General features: G+C 44.0%; 1 protein-coding gene across 4 annotated transcripts in view; it reads right to left on the bottom strand.

Annotated features, from left to right (window-relative positions):
• PHEX (phosphate regulating endopeptidase X-linked) overlaps positions 1-17876 on the bottom strand; it is a 209309-nt gene that overhangs the window by 101369 nt on the left and 90064 nt on the right. For all 4 annotated transcript variants that reach the window (XM_070291452.1, XM_070291453.1, XM_070291454.1 and 1 more), the window contains one exon: positions 8037-8138. In XM_070291452.1, the coding sequence (XP_070147553.1) occupies positions 8037-8138 (102 nt within the window). The remainder of the gene's footprint in view (positions 1-8036; positions 8139-17876) is intronic.

Raw genomic sequence — 17876 nt, 5'->3', positions numbered from 1 at the left:
TGTGGATGAAAGCACAGACTCTGAAACCAGACTGCCAGGGATTGAGTTCCAGCTCTGCCACCTACTGGCTGTGTGACCTTGAGCAAGCTTGCTTGCCCTCTCTGTGCCATAGTTTTCTCACCTGTAAAATGAAACAACTTGAGCATCCTCATACAGGTATCATGGTTTTGATGTAGTTAATATATGTGAAGCATTTACAACATCTACCTGGTATATTAGGCTTATTAATTTAATGAGGAACATGAGAGACGTTCTATCTGATACAGGAAAACATTTAAACACCTTCAAACACTGGAAGGGCTTTCATGTGGAAGGTATATCCCACAGAGCTCCTGGGGACAGATATGAAGTCTAAGGGTGGAAGTGCCCAAGAAGGAACCTTCGTATCCATAACAAGGACTATTTTAGAAGCTGAAGCAACAATGGAGTGGGTGGCCTGGGTGGGTTCTGAGTGTCCCAGTACTTAATCAGGGCAGAACTACCAAAAAATCTGCAGGTGAGGCTTGGCCATCTGGGTTTTAACAAGCCCTCCAGGGGGTGTCACTGCAACTCAAGTATGAGAACCAGTGGCATCTAACACTGTCCAAAACAACATTTCCACAAGGGTTTATCTAGAACACCAAAACTCAATTGAAATAACCCCACTCCAACAAGGTATCAGGTAATTGCATGCCTCTGGTAACTATGTGCAGCAAACTACTGCTGCTGCTGTTTAGTCGCTCAGTCGTGTCTAACTCTGTGACCCCATGGACTGTGGCCCGCCAGGTTCCTCTGTCCATGGAGAGGGTAGCCATGCCCTTCTCCAGGGGATCTTCCCGATCCAGGGATCGAACCCACATCTCTTGCTTGGCAGGTGGATTCTTTACCACTAAGCCACCTGGGAAGCCCTTTCAACAAACTACTACTTACACCAAATACTTGCTTTTGTATTTAAAAAGTGTATTACAAAGATAACACTGAACTTGTTCAAAACAAGAAAATCTAAAATCCACAGAGAAAAAGGCAAGGTACTCCCATCCCATCACCCTCTCAGGAGGGGCTGCTCACTATTAAGTGCCCTGAAAGGACTACAGAGAAGGACAGTGTTCTGAAAAAAAGCATTAAAGCATCTAAAAGTTAAGAGGGCCCTCAGAGGAAAACAAAACAGCCTGGACACACAGAACCTATTTTCCCACCTCTCAGCAGCCAGTGCGGCCAAAGTCCCCCCTCCTGCTCAGGACAACAGTTCAGAAGAGACAGCTGAGCACACTTGGAAAGCCTTTCTCATGCTCCAGGCGCTCTTCTAACTACTTTAGGTATATTAACTCTTCATGACAAATCTCTGAGGTAGGTACTGATCTCACCATTTTACAGATGTGAAAACTGAGGGTTGGAAAGGTTAAGTCATTCCACAGCCAACAAGCGGTAAGCATGGACTTTGAGCCACAGCAGTCTTTCTCCAAAGTCTGAAGGCTTCTGTACCATACTTTCTGTTGGGGCCAGTGAGGCAGAGAAGGAACAAGTGGGAAGGCCACTACCTTGGCCTGACTGTGCGCATGGCAGAGACAGAGACGCAGAGCCAGAGAGCGTCAGCAAGCTCAAGATGGCAGCCAGTGTGAGCCCGTGATCCAGGCAAGGTGGGGGGAGACCAAAAGATGGGTCACCTGCCATTTTGTCAGTCCCTATGTGTTCCTGGCCGGGCACCAGAGTGGATGAACGAACCAGCGTGACGGCAATCTTAAGTACCTACGCACACAGGCTTGAACCTGTCACAGGCAAGAGCAAGGAGACAGTTTGACAAAAGCCCTTCCCTTCCTTTTCTTCCACAAAGCAATTTAAAAGGAATATGTGAGATGAGGCAGAAGTGAAGGTAGCAAAGGAAAGTGACAGCTGGAGGCAAAGTTGTTGGGTTTGATAAGGAAGGAAGAGCCAAAGGAGCCATGCTCCCAGGCAGCAGGAACAAGGGCTGTGACAGGGGACAAAGGTGGAAGCATGGGCACTCCCCACGTCAGTGCCCTCACTCAGGCTGTGTGGGCTCAGAGATTCCTCCTCTAGACCCACAGGATCGCTCTGTGTCCCCATCACATGAACACTTCTCTCCATCGTCTCGGAATCCCTATCACTGTTGTGCTCTCCTAGAAGTGCAAACAATGGCTCATCTCTGAATCTGCAGCTCCGAGTCCAGTACCCGGCCCGCTGTTGGCTCCAGATACATCTGCAGGACTGAATGTACTGAAGTGGTGCTAGCATCCAGATGAAGTGACATGCACTGTCACCTTAAGGAGAGGGAGGACAGGAAAAGTCACACCCCAGAGGCTGTCTCCTAGGTGGGAAGCCCCCAGGTGCAGATCCCAAGACAAGGACTAAACCGCAAGCAGTTCATCTGGGATGTGAAAGAGACACCAAACACTACAAGAGGACCATGAAGTCCATGAAGAAAGACACACACTCCACTAAGCCTATCTCATGGAGCCAGCGGGAGCGAGAGCAGAGCACACTCAAGGGAGGAAGGGGCTGTGGCAACCCCCATCAATCACATCAATCATCAGTTCCCCAGTCCACTGAGCCCTCTGTGGGAGTGGCCTAGCACACTCCAGTGGGAAGACAAAGCTGTCGGGGAAATACAGATGCTGGCAGGTGAAGTCAGAGAGATGAGCAGTGAAATGGTAATGGCAACGGCAGAGGGTTCCCCTCCCCCAGCTCACCAGGTCTGGGGTGGTCCTGAAAATCTGCGTGTCTAAGGAGTCCTCAGTGAGGCTGCTGCTGGTGGTCTAGAAGCACACCCTGAGAATCACTGGGCTTGGATGGGGGCAGGACACCCACATGGGTGGTAAAGACTAGATGTTATTGTTGCTCTCTAGTTACTAAGTCATGTCAGACTCTCTGCAACTCCATGGACTCTATCCTGCTGGGCTCCTCTGTCCATGGGAATTCTCCAGGCAAGAATACTGGAGTGGGTTGCCATTTCTTTCTCCAGGAGATCTTCCCAACCCAAGGATCGAACCCACGTCTCCTGTATAGCAGATGGATTCTTTATTGCTAAGCCACCTGGGAAGCCCCTAAAGACCGGATATACCTGGGGCAATTCCAATAACTAGATCTGAGCAGAGACTAAAGATAAAGCAAACCAGATTTACACCCCAAAATATGCCTCTTTGACATAAAAATTATTTTGAGCTGAAGGCAACTAGGCAATTGAGAAGCAACAGATACAAGAAAAGCTCCTGCCCTCCCCCAGTTTGCCTAAAAGGAGGAGATAACTTTCTAAAGATGTCCCTCCTGCCACCTCTACCAGGGAGGACAAAAGGGAATCATTGAGACAACTTGAGACACTGTAGGCCTGAAGACAGCAGCAGAAGACTCCATATAACAGTCTACTAACTAGCCTGTATCTATCATTAGTTTTCCCGTGTATTTACACTCCCACCATCTGCCACTTTTGGAAGGGTAAAATTACTTTCCCTTTTTTCTTCTCTTGCTGTTCAGTCACTCAGTCATGTCCAACACTTTACAATCCCATGGACTGCAGCATGTCACATTTCCCAGTCCTTCACCTATTTTTCTTCCTATTTCTCTACAAATGTATTGTTCTTCGTTTTAGGTGACACACAAGCCAGAGTTCTAAGCCACTTCTCTGAGTTACTCATTTTTCTGAGTTTCTCTCCCATGTGTATGAGATATACATGTTAGTGGACTTCTGTTTGTTTTTCTTGTGTTAATCTATTTTGTTGTTGTTGTTGTTGTTGTTGTTGTTATATGGACCCCAGTTAAGAACTTAGAAGGAGGGAAGGAAAGGTTATTTTCCCTCCCCAACAGAGACAAAGCCAAAGATGTGAGCTCAACCTCTATTTGGCCCTCTGTAGGAAAACTCTTCCCACTGTGCCCAGAGCATGGCCTGGGAGTCACATGCTCGTGTTGATGGGACCGTGAGACAGACTTCTGGAAACCCTCTGTATCTGCTATGGCTAAAATTAAAGCCATTCACAGCCTCCTGAGAATGCTGCAGTCCTAGGAGTTCCCTCAGGGTCTTTTTCACATAGGGTGGTGGTCTGCCAAGCAAAAGTTGCAGGGGTAAAGAGCACAAATATCTACAAAGAATCCGGCTTTTGGCTACAGAACTGAATCCAGCTGGAGGTCAGCCAAGTTCCTCCTGCTCTGACACAGGGCTCACCTGCACAAGCCTGGCTCCTGCCTCCAGAGCAGCCAAAGGCAGTGCTATATCCCTTCCTGCAGGCCTCACAAACATTATGTAGTGGGGTGACCTTGCGATTCTCTTACTCTGTTCTGGAAAAGGCAAATCTTCTAGAAGATGCCCCTGAAGTAATTTGTTTCATCTTACACTCATTCAATAGCTATGACAGCTGGAAAAAATTAGCAGGCCTCCAGTCCTTTGCTGCTTGTTTATAATAAGAGCATATGCTTGCAGGGAACATAGAATCCTAAACAAAAATTGGTACCTATTTGATCAGACTAAATTTCCATTTTGAAACCTATGCTGTTGGTTTCACAACACAAAACCACTCGTGATCTACTGAGTGGAAAGGCAGGGAGACTGAGGATGGAGACTTCCATCCTTCATTCATGGAAGCAGAGGCTTCCTTGTTTATCTTTTACAGTGATCACCCTTAGGAAAGAACACACAAAGCCACAGCCCCATGCTTCTGTTCTGAGACTGGAGTAACCACCACAAGAGCCAAGGTGTTAGGCATCTGGACCCTCCCCACTCAGGAGGCAGGTCACTGGGGAATGCTAAGGTCAACATCCCTTAGGAGGTGCTGTAATTAGTTGCAGACCAGAGCCTGATTGTGAAGGAAAGAAAAGCTTCTCCCCATCACAAATCAGAACATTTTTGCAGCTTTCCCAATGGGTTGCCAAGTGACTCAGCATTGGCCCAGTGTGGGCACTATTATTGATGAGAAATCTTCCGCCTGGGTGATATACTGCATACAACACATGCCCAAAGAACAGTGCCAAGTCATACCAGGAAGAGCAGGCGAATTATTCACCTCCACTTCAGATGCAGGCAAATCCTGTCTTAACGCAGGGGCTACTCAGTATCAGAAAGACAAAGCCCCTAAGATAGTCAGAGATTTCCATCTAAGATTCAAGGCATGATTAGGTAGAGCCTCTTCTTTCTTGTTGACTATTAAAAGGCAATCAAATTGAGGACAGCATAGCAAAAAGACAAGAAAAAGAATAATTTTTCAAAAACAACCCCAAAGCAGAAAGCTGCATAAAAGCCTTCAGCTTCCTAAATGTTGTCTTTATGAGTTCTATGAGCTCCACCCAGAGGTCACTGCCAGATCTGCAGGTTCACTTAATTTAGAAAAGAAAATCTCATCTTCTGGGGTCCAGAGCCAGACTTGCCTTGGAAAACTGCTGGAAATTCTTAGACAATATTCCTTCTTTCTTGCCTTTAATTAAAGGAACTGCTCTGAGCTCTGAAATTCAACATATGCTCCAGGAACCTCGTGTCATCCAACAGGACAACTACCTTTGATATGTGCACCTGTCGAGGAACCAGTGTGAGTTCCTGCCAGGCTGAACTCAGCTCAAAGACAGCAGAGTGTTCAAAGAGTACTTTCAGAAGAAAAGGTGAGGGTTCTCCTTGAAATAAAATATAAGACTGGAAAGCAACTCAAAGGGTGAACAAGATTGTGTCTAATATTAGAAAGACTGAGAATAATCCTCCTTCAAGAAGGACCCATGACTACTTGCCCAGAGGGCCCAACTATAAGGCAACCACTCCCTTACACAGCCCTGAAGACAATCACCAGCCATACTTTTCAAAGAACTGATTGCGGTGCCCAGAGCATTCCCTTGGTATCTAGCCATTCATAACCCACACACCTCACTCCAACCCACCCTCCACACCAGTGACTCTCAGTCTACAATGGCTCAGGCTAGGATCAAGAGCTCCCACTGTGCTGTGCTCTCAACTGCCCAGTGTAAGACATGCTCTGTTTCAGATATCATAAGCTAGCCCAGCAACTAAATGAAGCCTTCAAACAACAAAGACATGTTGGTGCAAAAAGTTTCGTCAGCCATCTGGAGAGCTTCTCATCACAGCCCGTGTGCTCCTCTTGCCTTCATCAGCATGTGCCTAACCTGACTTGAGACAGACGTGACAGATTCTCAAACAGGAAAAAACAATCAAACTCACCCTCTGTCTTCCTCCAACACCACTGCCCCCTTCCTCCCCCGGCAAGTTCTTTCTTCACTATAAACACTGAACAGGCTTTTCATGTCTATCGACAAAAATATCTGTGGCAATGTTTATTCATCTGAGGTGTATTAAAGCTCTAGAAAATATCTGTGCCGAACCTCGGCACATTCTCATTTCAACAAGGCTAAGCATTCCCAGAATGTCGCCCTCTTATTTTGTTAAATAAACTTTATTATGTAGTTTTAGTTCAGTCACTCAGTTGTGTCCAACTCTTTGCAACCCCACTTACTGTAGCCCGCCAGACTTCCCAGTCCATCACCAGCTCCTGGAGCCTGCTCAAACTCATATCCATCGAGTCAGTGATGCCATTCAACCATCTCATCCTCTGTCGTCCCCTTCTCCTGCTTCCTTCAATCTTTCCAGCATCAGGGTCTTTTCTAAAGAGTCAGTTCTTCGCATGAAGTGGCCAAAGTATTGGAGCTTCAGCTTCAGCATCAGTCCTTCCAATGTATATTCAGGACTAATTTCCTTTAGGACTGACTAGTTTGATCTCCTTGAAGTCCAAGGAATAGTTTTAGGGTCATAGCAAAATTGAGCAGAAAGTACAGAGTTCCTACATAGTGGCCAGCCAGTACATACCTCCTCCCCCATTATCAATATCCCCACCAGAGTAGGACATCCATTGCAATCGATGAACCTGCATTGACACATCGTTATCACCCAGAGTTCACAGTTTACATTATGGTTCATTCTCAGGGCCGCATATTCTATGGGTTTGGACAGATGTACACTCATATGTAACTACCATTATGGTATCATACAGAGTCGCTTCCCTGCTCTGAAAACCCTTTTCCCCTTTGTCCCTTGACCATAATGCAAAAAAAAATGTTTTGCTCAGCATGACTCAGTATGACTCTAAGCAGTGTTCCTGAGGCCTGCCAAAGGATAAGAATCACCAGGGAGATTAGTTACAATCACAAATGTTCAGACTGCACCCTCAATCCACTGTGTCAGACCTTGCTAGGGAGGGACCCAGAAAGTTATAGATGGTCCATGGACCTAAAGAAGAAATGCTCCTAAGTGCAGTCTCCAAGCAGAAGAGCAGCACCTGTTAAGAATATTGAGGCATTTCCTAACCATGTGAGCTCCAGCTCCATCAGAATACTTAGAATTCAAGATGGGCCCCATTCTTTATTTTCAAACAGCCAGGCTGCTGCTACTTTTCTCACTTATTTCTTTATCTTGCTGCATGGTACCAGAAAGTTTTACAAGGACAAGCAAGCATCTGCTTCTATTAGGAAACATGTTTGTATTCCTACACAATGGTCTCCCATTTATAAGCACGCTCTTTGGATCATTTGCATAAAGTGACGGGTCAGGAAGTAGATCTGCTTGGTTACAGTAAAGTATCTGCCCGAGGACACTGGTGCACGTGGTGCATGGAGCAGAAGGACACACAGCCAATATGGGTTTTTCTTCTTTGTGCCTTGAGGGCTCTTCTGCCAGCTGCTCCCCCTGGCTCCCCACTGCTCTGCATTCTGCCATAGCCAATGACGGTTTAATGGCAAAATTCGCTGGGCAGTAAGCCATGTGGCTCTTACAGCCAGCAATTAGGAGAGAGGGAAAGGTTGAATTACAAGGTATTTGAAAATGCAAGGTATTTGAAAATGCAAGGTATTTGAAAATGCAGTTTGAGTAAGTCAGATCTTATTTTCTCTTACCTCCTGGTAATAAAACCTCCATATTCATCCCAAAACAGATAACTGACTCTGGGGTCATTCAGAGTCAATGGCTCAGTCAATATAAAAATCTACCACACAGTCGATGGGGAGCATGAAAATCCATTAAACCAAAAGTCATATATTTTTTTTTCATCCAAAGGAATCCTTACCTTTTCTTTGGCTTTCCTTTTTGTCCCTGCATCCATCCACTCGTTTTCTTTCTCCAGCATGTCAATAAAGGCCCATCGAACACCCTCAATCAATTCCTCCATCTATAAGAAAATACCCAAAGAAGCAAGTCAAAACCAAGAAGCTTCAGACAAGGTTTTCTGGGCCACGATAAACAGTCCAATGCTAAACACAGTGGGAAAGAAGCTCCCTTCAGATTCACTGCATGCTCTGGCAGAATTTCTTCTTTCAGGGAAATGCCTTTTTCCCCCACTGCTAGAAGAAAACTAACCATTTCTTCCCTTAAGAACAATGTGATGGCCTGGTCGTAATAGGATTATATGGGAAAAGGAATTCACCATAGGTTGTGATGAATAACTTACCTGTAGCTACTAAAGGGAGTCCACCCTTATCAAGGATGCAACTAATTTCAGTAAGTTAATAAGAATTTTAGGGAAACAAGCATGGGCTCTGTATTTCAGACCAGTATCACAGAAGAAAGTGAGTGAACCATTGAAAGATATACTGTTAACAGAGAAACAGGCGCGAGAGCCAGCACACTAAAGGATGCTGCGGATGCTGTGGATGCTAAGTCGCTTCAGTCATGTCCGACTCTGTGCGACCCCAGAGACGGCAGACAACTAGGCTCCCCCGTCCCTGGAATTCTCCAGGCAAGGATACTGAAGTGGGTTGCCATTTCCTTCTCCAATGCATGAAAGTGAAAAGTGAAAGGGAAGTCGCTCAGTGGTGTCCAACTCCTAGCGACCCCATGGACTGCAGCCTACCAGGCTCCTCTGTCCATGGGATTTTCCAGGCAAGACTACTGGAGTGGGGTGCCATTGCCTTCTCCACACTAAAGGATATTGCTCAACATAAATCAGGCTTACATCAGGACCCCAGTTCTCTCCACGTTAGTGCCAGATGCTTGACTGTTCTCTGTCCTCTTCCTACTCCCCTTCTCCTCTCTGACAGCTCTGAAAAGTCTTCTGTTATTTCAAGCCCAAAATGGTAGTTCCAAAGGGAGCTGCCACAGAAACGCTGTCTTCTAAAAGACCTGTTTCAAAGTGTTCCAAGGGTTCAACTACACCCACATCCATGATGTGTTTGCCCTGGCTTTTCCTCCAGCATTTGTTGGTCAACAGAGAAGACTGGGGGAAATATGCTAACATTTAATTTCAGCGGCCCACATGGAGCAGTCTGGGGAGGCCCTGCCTGTCTATGGGTACAAATCAATCGAAATTCCACTTTCCTACAAAGATGCTTCAGTTTTCCTAATCGGATACTCAAGAAAGAATAAAATACTAGGTTTGGCATCAGAATGAAAATTTTCATTTGCGACTACGGAGTTGCAAATCCATTTTTAGCATTAATTCTAGAAAGAAAGAAGTTGAGATGTTTCCTTGGTTCTATAATGAATTGTCAGCATGGAGCTCAAAATAATTTTTTTCTGTTTAATAAGTTTTCAGCTATGTTTTCAGTTCAATAACATTTGTAAGGGAATGAGAGCTGGAAATCAGTGGGCTGGGTTCCACCGTATGTAAATAAGAACAAACAGCAGATGGAGGGGGGTACTTCACAGCTATTTCTTCCCAACTTAGTAAAAACATTAAAAAAAAAGAAATCTCTACTTGAGATTGGGGCACGATGAAGACTTGAAATGACAGAAGAGCAAAGGTCCTTTAAAATCATTAAGTCACTCATTCTCACTGGGATCTTGGGGAGGGAAGGTGGACTGGGAGGGGTTTAAACAATGCTGATGTCATTGTTTCAGGGTGAGACCTGAGCACTGAGAGGTTCAACGGCAACCCCCACCCCCAGGTGATTCTAATATGTAACCAGGATGAAGACTCACAGATGTAGAAGAAGCCACTTATGCTACAGATGAGGAAGTTAGGACTCAAAAGACCCCATGATCCCTTCCACCCAGCTCTTCCAGCTAGGAAGGGCCAGAGCCAGGACCTGACCTCAGAGGTAAAGACAGTACTGAGGCCAGGAACTCCTAAATCAGAGGAAATGTTCCTCATAAATCAGAGGAAAACATCAGAAAGGTAGAAGAAAACCAGGAGACTTGCAGCAGTGGCCATTTCAAACCGAAAACCCACAGGAGGAGGATGCTGAAACAATAAGGAAATCTACAGGGACTAATCTTTTGCCTCTGCAGTACCAGCACCCCTAAGTCTTTATGACATCACTGCAGGGGAGCAAAGTTTGCCCCCTAAAATATGTCTCTTTTCCATATCAATTGTTTTAAGCTGGTTATTTTTGGAGGAACAGAAGACAGAAGGGATCTGAAAACCAAATAGCAGTTCCCCTTTTGAAGAAATATCTATTCATTTGTAAGGGAAATCTCCATTTGTAAGGGTGTCTCCCTCTCTGTACCTGGCAGAGGAGGATGACTGAATCTCCAGAAGGTCTTATCAATGGAGAAGTCATGGGCTTAAATCTGCATCACAATCACCCTGCTTTACAGCACTTTTCCTGTGTTGTCCCATAACTGACAATCCTCAGTCCCAACATTTATGTCCCCTTCATGTCCCTGAAGATTTAAGGTAAGGCTATGGCCATTTTGGCGAGTTGCTCAGTTTTCCCAGGTCTCTCCCATGTTGCTTCCCTTATGGATCAGCAGTAAAGAATCTGCCTGCGATGCGGGAGACCTGGGTTCAATCCCTGGGTTGGGAAGATCCCCTGGAGAAGAGAATGGCTATCCACTCCAGTATTCTGGCCTAGAGAATTCCATAAACTGTATAATCCATGGGGTTGCAAACAGTCGGACACCACTGAGCGACTTTCAATTCCCATGTATACACATTATTTAACTTTGTTTCATTTTCAACCGTTATTCTCTCTTACATCATAGGGGACTGGAATGCAAAAGTAGGAAGTCAAGAGATACCTGGAGTAACAGGCAAGTTTGGCCTTGGAGTACAAAATCAAGCAGGGCAAAGGCTAATAGAGTTTTGCCAAGAGAACACACTGGTCATAGCAAATACCGTCTTCCAACAACACAGGAGAAGACTCTACACATGAACATCACCAGATGGTCAATACTGAAATCACACTGACTATATTCTTTGCATCCAAAGTGTAGAAGCTCTATATAGTCAGCAAAACCAGGACTGGGAGCTGACTCTGGCTCAGATAATGAACTGATTATTGCAAAATTCAGACTTAAATTGAAGAAAGTAGGGAAAAGCACTAGGCCATTCAGGTATGACCTAATCCCTTATGATAATATAGTGGAAGTAACAAATAGATTCAAGGAATTAGATCTGATAGAGTTCCTGAAGAACTATGGATGGAGCTTCATAACACTGTACAAGAGGTGGTGATAAAAATCATCTCCAAGAAAAAGAAATGCAAAAAGGCAAAATGGTTGTCTGAGAAGGCCTTACAAATAGCTGAGAAAAGAAGTGAAAGGCAAAGGAGAAAAGGAAAGACACCAATATGAATGCAGAGTTCCAAAGAATAGCAAAGAGAGATAAAAAAGCCTTCTTAAGTGAACAATGCAAAGAAATGGAGGAAAACAACAGAATGGGAAAGACTAGAGATCTCTTCAAGAAAATTAGAGATGCCAAGGGAACATTTCATGCAAAGATGGGCTCAATAAAGGACAGAAATGGTATGGACCTAACAGAAGCAGAAGATATTAAGAAGACATGGCAAGAATACACAGAAGAAATATACAAAAAAGATCTTAATGACCCAGATAACCACAATGGTGTGATCACTCACCTAGAGCCAGACATCCTGGAATGTGAACTCAACTGGGCCTTAGGAAGCATTGCTATGAACAAAGCTAGTGGAGGTGATGGAATTCCAACTGAGTTATTTCAAACCCTAAAAGATGATGCTGTAAAAGTGCTGCACTTTATGTATGCCACCAAATTTGGAAAACTCAGCAGTGGCCAAAGGACTGGAAAAGGTCAGTTTTCATTCCAATCCCAAAGAAAGGCAGTGCCAAAGAATGCTCAAACTACCACACAATTGTGCTCATTGCACATGCTAGCAAGGTAACACTCAAAATTCTTCAAGCTAGGCTTCAACAGTAAGTGAATCAAGAACTTCCAGATGTACAAGCTGAGTTTAGAAAAGGCAGAGAAACCAGAGATCAAATTGCCAACATCCACTGGATCATCAAAAAGCAAGGGAATTCCAGAAAAATATCTATGTCTGTTTCATTGACTACACTAAAGCCTTTGACTGTGTGGATCACACTTTGTGGAAAATTCTTAGAGTTGGGAATACCAGACTCCCTTACCTACCTCCTTTTCATTATAGGGGACTGGAATGCAAAAGTAGGAAGTCAAGAAACACCTGGAGTAACAGGCAAATTTGGCCTTGGAGTAAAGAATGAAGCAGGGCAAAGACTAATAGAGTTTTGCCAAGACAATGCACTGGTCATAGCAAACACCCTCTTCCAACAACACAAGAGAAGACTCTACACATGGACATCACCAGATGGTCATCAGATTGATTATATTCTTTGCAGCCAAAGATGGAGAAGCTCTATACAGTCAACAAAAACAAGACCAGGAGCTGACTGTGGCTCAGATCATGAACTCCTTATTACCAAATTCAGACTCAAAGTGAAGAAAGTAGGGAAAACTGTTAGACCATTCAGGTATGACCTAAATCAAATCCCTTATGATTATACAGTGGAAGTGAGAAATAGATTTAAGGGCCTAGATCTGATAGATAGAGTGCCTGATGAACTATGGAATGAGGTTCGTGACATTGCACAGGAGACAGGGATCAAGACCATCCCCATGGAAAAGAAATGCAAACAAGCAAAATGGCTGTCTGGGGAGGCCTTACAAATAGCTATGAAAAGAAGAGAGGCGAAAAGCAAAGGAGAAAAGGAAAGATATACGCATCTGAATGCAGAATTTCAAAGAATAGCAAGAAGAGATAAGAAAGCCTTCCTCAGAGATCAATGCAAAGAAACAGAGGAAAAGAACAGAATGGGAAAGACTAGAGATCTCTTCAAGAAAATTAGAGATACCAAGGGAACATTTCATGCAAAGATGGGCTCGATAAAGGACAGAAATGGTATGGACCTAACAGAAGCAGAAGATATTAAGAAGACATGGCAAGAATACACAGAAGAACTGTACAAAAAAGATCTTCACGACCCAGATAATCATGATGATGTGATCACTAATCTAGAGCCAGACATCCTGGAATGTGAAGTCAAGTGGGCCTTAGAAAGCATCACTACGAACAAAGCTAGTGGAGGTGATGGAATTCCAGTTGAGCTATTTCAAATCCTGAAAGATGATGCTGTGAAAATGTTGCACTCAATAGGCTAGCAAATTTGGAAAACTCAGCAGTGGGCCACAGGACTGGAAAAGGTCAGTTTTCACTCCAATCCCAAAGAAAGGCAATGCCAAAGAATGCTCAAACTACCGCACAATTGCACTCATCTTGCATGCTAGTAAAGTAATGCTCAAAATTCTTCAAGCCAGGCTTCAGCAATACGTGAACCGTGAACTCCCTGATGTACAAGCTGGTTTTAGAAAAGGCAGAGGAACCAGAGATCAAATTGCCAACATCCGCTGGATCATAGAAAAAGCAAGAGTCTTTCTGCTTTATTGACTATGCCAAAGCCTTTGACTGTGTGGATCACAATAAACTGTGGACAATTCTGAGAGAGATGGGAATACCAGACCACCTGACCTGCCTCTTGAGAAATCTGTATGCAGGTCAGGAAGCAACAGTTAGAACTGGACATGGAACAACAGACTGGTTCCAAATAGGAAAAGGAGTACGTCAAGGCTGTATTTAACTTATTGTATAAGTGAAATATATATTTAACCCTGCTTATTTAACTTATATGCAGAGTACATCATGAGAAACGCTGGACTGGAAGAAATACAAGCTGGAATCAAGACTGCCGGGAGAAATATTAATATCAATAACCTCAGATATGCAGATGACACCACCCTTATGGCAGAAAGTGAAGAGGAGCTAAAAAGCCTCTTGATGAAAGTGAAAGAGGAGAGTAAAAAAGTGAAAAAGTTGGCTTAAAGCTCAACATTATGAAAATGAAGATCACGGCATCCGGTCCCATCACTTCATGGGAAATAGATGGGGAAACAGTGAAAACAGTATCAGACTTTATTTTTCTGGGCTCCAAAATCACTGCAGATGGTGACTGCAGCCGTGAAATTAAAAGATGCTTACTCCTTGGAAGAAAAGTTATGACCTACCTAGATAGTATATTCAAAAGTAGAGACATTACTTTGCCAACTAAGGTCCATCTAGTTTAAGGCTATGGTTTTTCCTGTGGTCATGTATGAATGTGAGAGTTGGACTGTGAAGAAGGCTGAGCACTGAAGAACTGATGCTTTTGAACTGTGGTGTTGGAGAAGACTCTTGAGAGTCCCTTGGACTGCAAGGAGATCCAACCAGTCCATTCTAAAGGAGATCAGTCCTGGGTATTCTTTGGAAGGAATGATGCTAAAGCTGAAGCTCCAGTACTTTGGCCACCTCATGAGAAGAGCTAACTCATTGGAAAAAACTCTGATGCTGGGAGGGATTGGGGGCAGAAGGAGAAGGGGATGACTGAGGATGAGATGGCTGGACGGCATCATGGACTCGATGGACGTGAGTCTGAGTGAACTCCGGGAGACGGTGATGGACAGGGAGGCCCGGCGTGCTGCGATTCATGGGGTCGCAAAGAGTCGGACATGACTGAGCAACTGAACTGAACTGAACTGAACTTACCTACCTCCTGAGAAACCTATATGCAGGTCAAGAAGCAATAGATAGAACCAGACATGGAACAATGGACTGGTTCCAAGTTGGGAAAGGAGTATGTCAAAGCTGTATATTGTCACCCTGCTTATTTAACTTATATGTAGAGGACATCATGCAAAATGCCGGACTGCATGAAGCACAAGCTGGACTCAAGACTGCCAGGAGAAATATCAATAATCTCAGATATGCAGATGACACCACCCTTACTGCAGGAAAGCAAAGAGGAATGAAAGAGCCTCTTGATGAAGGTGAAAGAGGAGAGTGAAAAAGCTGGCTTAAAACTCAACATTAAGAAAACTAAGATCATGGCATCTGGTCCCATCACTTCATGGCAAATAAATGGGTTAAAAGGAAACAGTGACAGACTTTATTTTCTTGGGCTCTAAAATCACTGTGGATCATGACTGCAGCCATGAAATTAAAAGACACTTGCTCCTTGGAATAAAAGCTATGAAAACCTAGACAGTGTGTTAAAAAGCAAAGACATCACTTTGCCAACAAAGGTCTGTTTAGTCAAAGCTATGGTTTTTCCAATAGTCATATACGGATGTCAGAGTTGGACCATAAAGAAGGCTGAGCACTAAAGAACTGATGCTTTTGAAGTGTGGTGCTGGAGAAGACTCTTAAGAGTCCCTTGGACAGCAAGATTAAACCAGTCATACCTGAAGGAAATCAACCCTGAATATTTATTGGAAGGACTGATGCCCGAAGCTCCAATACTTTGGCCACCTGATGCAAAGAGCCAACTCATTGGAAAATACCTGGATGCTGGGAAAGATTGAGGGGAAGAAGACAAGCGGTCAGCAAAGCATGAAATGATTAGATAGCATCACTGACTCAGTCGACATGAGTTTGAGCCAACTCCAGGAGATAGTAAAGGGCAGGGAAGCCTGGTGTGCTGCAGTTCACTGGGTTGCCATGAGTCAGACACGACTTAGCAACTAAACAACAACAACACGGTGTCCTTCAGCAGGTGACTGGATAAACAAACTGTGGTACATCTAGAATATGGAACATTTTTCATTGCTAGAAAGAAATGAGCTATCAACCCATGGGAAGGCTTGGAGGAAGCCTATGTACATATTACTAAGTGAACCTTAAATGCATATTGCTAAGTGAAAGAAACCAATCTGAAAAGGCTACATACTACATGATTTCAATGATATCACATTCCAGAAAAGGCAAAACTATGGAGGCAAAAAAAAAAAAAAAGGCAGTGGTTGCAGGGTAGGTGTAGGGAGAGATAAAGAGGCAGAACACAGAATTTTTAGGGCAGTGAAAACATTGTACGGTATTAGAATGGTAGTCTCATGTCAAAATACATTTATTCAAACCCACAGAATGTTTAACACCAAGAATGAACTCTAAGGTAAACTATATACCTTGGGTGATATGTCAGTGTAAGTTTACCTTTGGTTTAGGAAAAAAGTAAGTGATGCTAATGGCAGAAACTGCACGTGAAGGGAGGCAGGAGTGTTCGGTAGCTGGTCAGACAGGAGCAGGTCCCACCCCATCCTGAATGGTTCGTCTTTCCCTCCACTACCTGACTGGTGGTCACAGCACATTCAGAGAGCCTCCCTTTTGAGGCCAAGGACCATCACTAGGTTTCCAGCCATATCAGCACCAAGCAAGACAAAACCGCCAGCAGAGGTTGGTGCAGGGCACCAAGACCTAAAAGGTGACTCACAGTAACCCAGGGCTCATTATGTCATATTCATAACAAATTAGCATTGCAGTTTTTGCCCCTGCCCCCATGGGTTTTGCTTCAGTGCTTATGGGTAAGTATCTGCACATCAGGAGAAAGGTCAAATAACCTAAAGCTGTCAAACAACCTATGTGTCAAATGATGCAGGACACACCTAGTGCCATCCCATTTCAGGTCTGCTTCTGGTTTCCAGGTAGCCCACTATCATCCTTTCAGAGCACACTTTCACTCTACCTAATAACACTCTTACTACTTAAAGCTGCTCAATGCCTCTTGACTGAAAGTTTTCCCCTGAGAAGGGCAAGAACCAAGGAAATCACCATTCCACAAAATCTTTACACCTTCCTCTCAATTTCATTGTTGATGGAGAGACTATGCCATCTCAAAATACGTCTCTTTGGCTTAAGGATTATCTTGAATTGATTACTTTTAAGAAACCGCACACAAAATAAGCTGCAAAGAATAAGAGGTTACCCTCTTGGAAGAAACATTCGGGGTTGCAAAGAGTTGGACATGACTGAGAGAGTAACACACACCACACACACTCCCTTAATCAGGAAGAGCAAGTTGACTAAATCTCTAGAAACTCATATCAATGGAGAAGGCATGAAGTTATAAGCCTGCATAACAACCATACCTTTGTTCACTGTGCTTTTCCCAATAAATTTCCTTAACTGTCCCCCACCCCCACCCCACTCCCAAACATCTTCTTTAGTCTTCAGCTGGAAATAGTATTTAAGGTGATGGTTTGGGCCATTTTAGAGAGTTACTCAGTTTCACTGGCTCTCTTTCATGTATGCAGGAGATATACAGGTTATTAAACTTCTATTCTTCTCCTATTAGTCTGTCTTTTTATGATAGGGAGGTCTCAGCCAAGAACCTGGAAGGATAGAGGGGGAAAAAATTTCCTCCTCAAGCTATAAACTTAAAACTACTCTAAAAAATTAAGTCCTTTACCTAGATGCCCATCAGCAGATGAATGGATAAGAAAGCTGTGGTACATATACACAATGGAGTATTACTCAGCCATTAAAAAGAATACATTTGAATCAGTTCTGATGAGATGGATAAAACTGGAGCCGATTGTACAGAGTGAAGTAAGCCAGAAAGAAAAACACCAATACAGTATACTAACACATATATATGGAATTTAGAAAGATGGCAATGATGACCCTATATGCAAGACAGGAAAAAAGACACAGATGCGTATAGTGGACTTTAGACTCAGAGGGAGAGGGAGAGGGTGGGATGATTTGGGAGAATGGCATTGAAACATGTATACTATCATGTAAGAATCAAATCACAGTCTATGTCCAATGCAGGATACTGCATGCTTGGGGCTGGTGCACGGTGATGACCCAGAGGGATGTTATGGGGA

Source organism: Ovis canadensis, chromosome X (genome assembly GCF_042477335.2).
Source record: "Ovis canadensis isolate MfBH-ARS-UI-01 breed Bighorn chromosome X, ARS-UI_OviCan_v2, whole genome shotgun sequence".
Lineage (NCBI taxonomy): Eukaryota > Metazoa > Chordata > Mammalia > Artiodactyla > Bovidae > Ovis > Ovis canadensis.
This window is presented reverse-complemented; position numbering and strand designations above follow the sequence as displayed.